Source organism: Phyllobates terribilis, unplaced genomic scaffold (genome assembly GCF_046119375.1).
Source record: "Phyllobates terribilis strain yellow unplaced genomic scaffold, ASM4611937v1 Scaffold_1__5_contigs__length_1240528914, whole genome shotgun sequence".
Taxonomy (NCBI): Eukaryota; Metazoa; Chordata; class Amphibia; order Anura; family Dendrobatidae; genus Phyllobates; species Phyllobates terribilis.
In genome coordinates, this window is record NW_027362761.1 from 558,007,454 (window position 1) to 558,013,504 (window position 6,051).

Below are 6,051 nucleotides of genomic sequence, written 5' to 3' on the forward strand. Positions count from 1 at the left end.
TTGGCAGTATGCTTCGGGACATTGTCCATTTGGAAGACCCATTTCCGCCCAAGCTTTAACTTCCTGGCTGATGTCTTGAGCTGTTGCTTCAGTATTGCCACATAATCTTCTTTTCTCATGATGCCATCTATTTTGTGAAGTGCATCAGTCTCTCCTGCAGCAAAACAACACCACAACATGATGCTGCCACCCCCGTGTTTCTCAGTTGGGATGGTATTCTTAGGCTTCCAAGCTTCTCCCTTTTTCTTCCAATTGTAACGATGGTCATTATGCCCAAAAAGTTAAATTTTAGTTTCATCAGACCACAGGACATGTCTCCAAAAATTAAGGTCTTTGTTCAGTGTGCATTGGCAAACATTGCCCCTGCTTTAGAGGTATAAATGGGCCCCCTTGCCTCTTGGGCCCCTGTGCGGCCACACAGGTTGCATCATATGTCCACCCCTGGCTCAGAGGCATACTGTGAGCACATTGCTAAAATTCAGAGGAAGAGAATCTATCAGGTGTCTGTGACAGCGAGCACTGAGCATGAAAATGGTAAATTTATTAAAAAGTTACCAAACTTTTTCCAATGGAATAATTACACTGAATGTCACCTGCATGGCGGACAATGAATCGAAAGTCATTGTCAACCAGATGTCATCATAGTCCATAAAATAGTCGGCAGCGCTTGCTCCATAAACATTGCCCATAAAAAAATACAGCATATTTCTTACAATCAGCCAGACAAGAACACAGCACATGGCTTCTGTTCCTTCAGCTTTGCCCCAATTTCATAAAACAAGAATCACCGGTTTAGTGGATTTTTTTTACTACGGCGCGGTGGAAAGAGGAAGCGGAGTTGAAAGTCACATACACGGTTTCATCATATTAATTTTCTGCATTGGTCAATACAATTGTGGCTTCATTAAAAAAAAAAGTTAATGTCCAACATGTGTCATTATTGGACCCAAGGTCATAATATCATGGGTGGGCAGCAACAACCCATAGCAAACAATGCCAAGGGATTTCCCCTTTATGGTCCTGAATCTTGAAACTCCCCAGGCAAGGAAGTAGCTCTAATGCATACATGTCAAACTCTGGCCCATGGGCCAAATCTTTGGCCCGTAACACCAGAGCCACCACCCCTATGTGAGGCCATTATTCTGTATGGAGGACAATGTGGGGCCATTATACTGTATGGAGGACTATGTGGGGCCATTATTCTGTATGGAGGACTATATGGGGCCCATTATTCTGCATGGAGGACTATGTGGGGCCATTATTTTGTATGGAGGACTATGTGGGGCCCATTATTCTGTATGGAGGACTATGTGGGGCCCATTATTCTGTATGGAGGACTATGTGGGGCCCATTATTCTGTATGGAGGACTATGTGGGGCCATTATACTGTATGGAGGACTATGTGGGGCCATTATACTGTATGGAGGACTATGTGGGGCCATTATTCTGTGTGGAGGACTATGTGGGGCCATTATACTGTATGGAGAACTATGTGGGGCCCATTATTCTGTATGGAGGACTGTGTGGACCCATTATTCTGTATGGAGGACTGTGTGGGCCCATTATTCTGTATGGAGGACTGTGTGGGCCCATTATACTGTATGGAGGACTATGTGGGGCCCATTATTCTGTATGGAGGACTGTGTGGGCCCATTATACTGTATGGAGGACTGTGTGGGCCCATTATTCTGTATGGAGGACTGTGTGGGCCCATTATACTGTATGGAGGACTATGTGGGGCAATTATACTGTATGGAGGACTATGTGGGGCCCATTATTCTGTATGGAGGACTATGTGGGGCCCATTATTCTGTATGGAGGACTATGTGGGGCCCATTATTCTGTATGGAGGACTATGTGGGGGCCCATTATTCTGTATGGAGGACTATGTAGGGCCCATTATTCTGTATGGAGGACTATGTGGGGGCCTATTATTCTGTATGGAGGACTATGTAGGGCCCATTATTCTGTATGGAGGACTATGTGGGGCCTATTATACTTTATGGAGGACTATGTGGGCCCATTATACTGTATGGAGGACTATGTGGGGTTATTATACTGTATGGAGGACTATGTGGGTCCCATTCTCTCTGTATGGAGGACTATGTGGGGCCCATTCTCTCTGTACGGACGACTATGTGGGGTCCATTATACTGTACGAAGGACTATGTGGGGTCCATTATACTGTATGGAGGACTGTGTGGGCCCATTATTCTGTATGGAGGACTATGTGGGGCCCATTATTCTGTATGGAGGACTATGTGGGGCCCATTATTCTGTATACTGACTGGTTGGCCCGCGACTTTGGCCAAGTTTTTCATTTTAGCCCTCTGTGTGTTTGAGTTTGATATCCCTGCCCTAATGGGTGCAGAGTTAACAGATGTAACCGGGCCCTGGTATAAGAGGACTAGTAGCGCACATTCATGACTGCTGCGCCATTCACGTAGGGTCCCCCCAGACATCATATATATATCGCCTAATACCCTGTGGATAGGTGATGAATGTTTGTCAGGAATCAGCCCTTTTGATTTATGAGCATGGACTTATTTCTATATTGTGTAAAACTCAATAAACATTAAAAAAAAACAAAAACAATGGAAATTAAATTCTGAGAAGAATGGCCTTCGTTGCCTATAGCAACCAATCACAGCACAGATTTCATTTTACAAAAGCTGTTTGAAAAATGAAATCTGAGCCCTGATTGGTTGCTACAGGTGACAAGGACAGTTTTGATAAATGAGGCCTAATATATGGCATCTTTGGAGACTAATTCATGTGGTGATACAGTATTATAAGATAGCTGTTATGTCACTTAAGAATGATGCCATAAACTGAATGGAAATCATCGAATTTTACTCATAATATTAGATTTTTTATTAGGATCTCGAAGGTGAAGATGATCCTATATTTAAAGGGATTCTCCTGGAATTAAAAAAAAAAAGAAAAGAAAAAAAAAAGAAACGTGATTAAGAATAAATTCTCAAGTACCTTTTAATTACACGTCCTATTATCATTCTAGGATGGGTTTTCTGTCAGTGTAAGAAGACGGCAGCCATTTTAATGTATTATGGCGATTAGCTCTCTATACAAAACAAATGTGATTTGCTAATTAAAGGGAATTTATTAATAATAATAATAATAATAATAATAATAATAATATTATATTTTCTTTCTCTCTTTTTTTTTTTTTCTTTCCCGGAGAACCCCTTTAACAGAATCTAAAGAACTTCTTATCTTAAAAGATGCAACGTGTTGCTCTTTTGTCCCCTTCTATCCTATGTATGCCTCTTTACTGGCCATTGTTCCTAGGGTGATAAGCTGCTCCATAGTAGGGCCAGCAATGGTATCGCTTGAGGAGCCGCAGAAACTTTTTAGGGGTCATCTACCTAACCACAGAGGTGTAACTTGAAGCTTGTGGGCCCCGCTGCAAGATCTCCAACAGGGCCCCCAACTATCGCAGGTCTTTAATAGTAACAATGTTTTTATCTGGGCTAAAAGGAGTTTTTGTGCCCCCTAAACTCCTGGGCCGGGGTGCGATTGCAATCCCTGCACCTATTATAGTTATACCTCTGCCTAACCCTGTTATATAGGATCTGTATATATTACAGAATATAGTGAAATATATATATATATATATATATATATATATATATATATATATATATATACACACACACAAACAAATATCTGCATTATATTGCTCCACCTGCTTATTTGCCCCCCTAAAGATGTTACAACAATTGCTCTGTATAGAGTGCAGCTGATCCTCTGCACAGCATTGGAGATTGTTTTGCAAATATAATGCCAATGGGTCATCGTACCAGGAGTTCAGGGAAATCGAATAAGAATTTTCCAAGTTTTGCAATTTCTATTCACTTGTGCAATAGAAAGAGGAAGTTGAGGGCATCAGCCATGCTGCTTTTCTATGCGAGATGTGAAACTGATATATAGAGGGAATCATGTTTCCATATAAGCTTAAAAGTAACATATTTCAGCTGCATAAAGCCTGGAGAGCAACAGATTGTCAGCACCACAACATCTGCAGAGCAACAGGTTGTAAACTACATAACATCTGGTGACAGAGGTTGTCAGCTGCTCCACAACATCTGCAGAGCAACAGGTTGTCAGCTGCTCCATAACATCTGCAGAGCAACAGGTTGTCAGCTGCTCCATAACATCTGCAGAGCAACAGGTTGTCAGCTGCTCCATAGCATCTGGAGAGCAACAGGTTGTCAGCTGCTCCATAACATCTGGAGAGCAACAGGTTGTCAGCGGCTCCATAACATCTGCAGAGCAACAGGTTGTCAGCTGCTCCATAACATCTGCAGAGCAACAGGTTGTCAGCTGCTCCATAACATCTGGAGAGCAACAGGTTGTCAGCTGCTCCATAACATCTGGAGAGCAACAGGTTGTCAGCTGCTCCACAACATCTGCAGAGCAACAAGTTGTTAGCGCCATAACATCTGGAGAGCAACAGGTTGTCATCTCCATAACATCTGCAGAGCAACAGGTTGTCAGCTGCTCCACAACATCTGCAGAGCAACAAGTTGTTAGCGCCATAACATCTGCAGAGCAACAGGTTGTCAGCTGCTCCATAACATCTGCAGAGCAACAGGTTGTCAGCTGCTCCATAACATCTGCAGAGCAACAGGTTGTCAGCTGCTCCATAACATCTGGAGAGCAACAGGTTGTCAGCGGCTCCATAACATCTGGAGAGCAACAGGTTGTCAGCTGCTCCATAACATCTGGAGAGCAACAGGTTGTCATCTCCATAACATCTGCAGAGCAACAGGTTGTAATCTCAATAACATCTGGAGAGCAGCAGGTTGTAAGCTCCATAACATATGCAGAGCAACAGGTTGTCATCTCCATAATATCTGGAGAGCAGCAGGTTGTCATCTCCATAATATCTGGAGAGCAGCAGGTTGTCATCTCCATAATATCTGGAGAGCAGCAGGTTGTCATCTCCATAATATCTGGAGAGCAGCAGGTTGTCATCTCCATAATATCTGGAGAGCAGCAGGTTGTCATCTCCATAACATCAAGAGAACACAGGTGGTCAACTCCATAATCTGAAGAGCAGCAGATTGCCAGTGTAATCCAGAGCACCTACTATCCTGTCTGTAAAAGGACAAGATATGACCCTCAGATCCGAGCTTATTTTTTTAGGACAGATGTCACTCACCCAGAAGTTTTCCTTAAAGAAGACGCCTCTCATTGTGAATCAGGCCAAGTTTGAAAAACTGCTGCAAACTTCACTGTCAAAAAGGAAGTGTCACTTCAATCCAAGTTTACTGCAGACTAGACACAACCAAGAATAATGTAATAATTAGTTCCTCAATTTGTCCTTCCCTCTCAGTTATGCCCTGCCCCTGCAAGATCCTAAAAACCTGTTTTAAGAGTTATAACTACAACCAATGCTGAAGTTATAGGCAGCTCCACAGCGTCCTCTGCTGATCACAATTCACATGGCAGCATGCGAAGCAACGCAGAAAGACTGGAGCAAATATACTGGACTGCCAGGGCCAGCTCCAGTCCCAGTGACCCAGCTTAGCAATTTTTTCTCCTCACTTCCTAAGACTATAACTTTTTTCCCTTTTTTTTCCAGGGGCAACAGAGCACTTTTATTCCATTTTTTAGGAAACAAAGTGACCCCCCAAAAAACCCAAAACACTGATTTCTGTCATTTTTGGGGGCATTTACTGTTTGGGATAAATACTATATTTTATTTTTTTTTCGGACAGTTATGCATGTGGCGAAACCAAATATGTTTTTAAATGTTTTTTTTTTTTTTAAAGTATTTTTAATCTATTAATTTTGTTATATTTTTATCGGTCCTCCTAGGAAACTCAAACCAGGGATCACTTATACAAGAAACTGCAATACTATAGTATTGTAAAATTACCTATTTGGATCAGGAATGGTAAAATTAGCCAATTTAATATTACGCCATTACTGGTATGCCCAATAATCAATTTATTCATATATTTTCAGGAGGAAAAACTAAGGAACGACAGAACACAGAATTGAAAAAAACTGAATTCCATGGGA

The 6,051-nt window shown here is 42.1% G+C and overlaps 1 protein-coding gene across 1 annotated transcript in view; it reads right to left on the reverse strand.

Moving 5' to 3' along the window:
* The window catches only part of PSTPIP2 (proline-serine-threonine phosphatase interacting protein 2), a 128,413-nt gene extending 123,045 nt beyond the window's left edge, over nucleotides 1–5,368 (reverse strand). The window contains exon 1 of the mRNA XM_073655078.1: nucleotides 5,186–5,368. Within this exon, the coding sequence (XP_073511179.1) occupies nucleotides 5,186–5,218 (33 nt within the window). The 5' untranslated portion in view covers nucleotides 5,219–5,368. The remainder of the gene's footprint in view (nucleotides 1–5,185) is intronic.
* Between the last annotated feature and the right edge of the window lie 683 nt (nucleotides 5,369–6,051).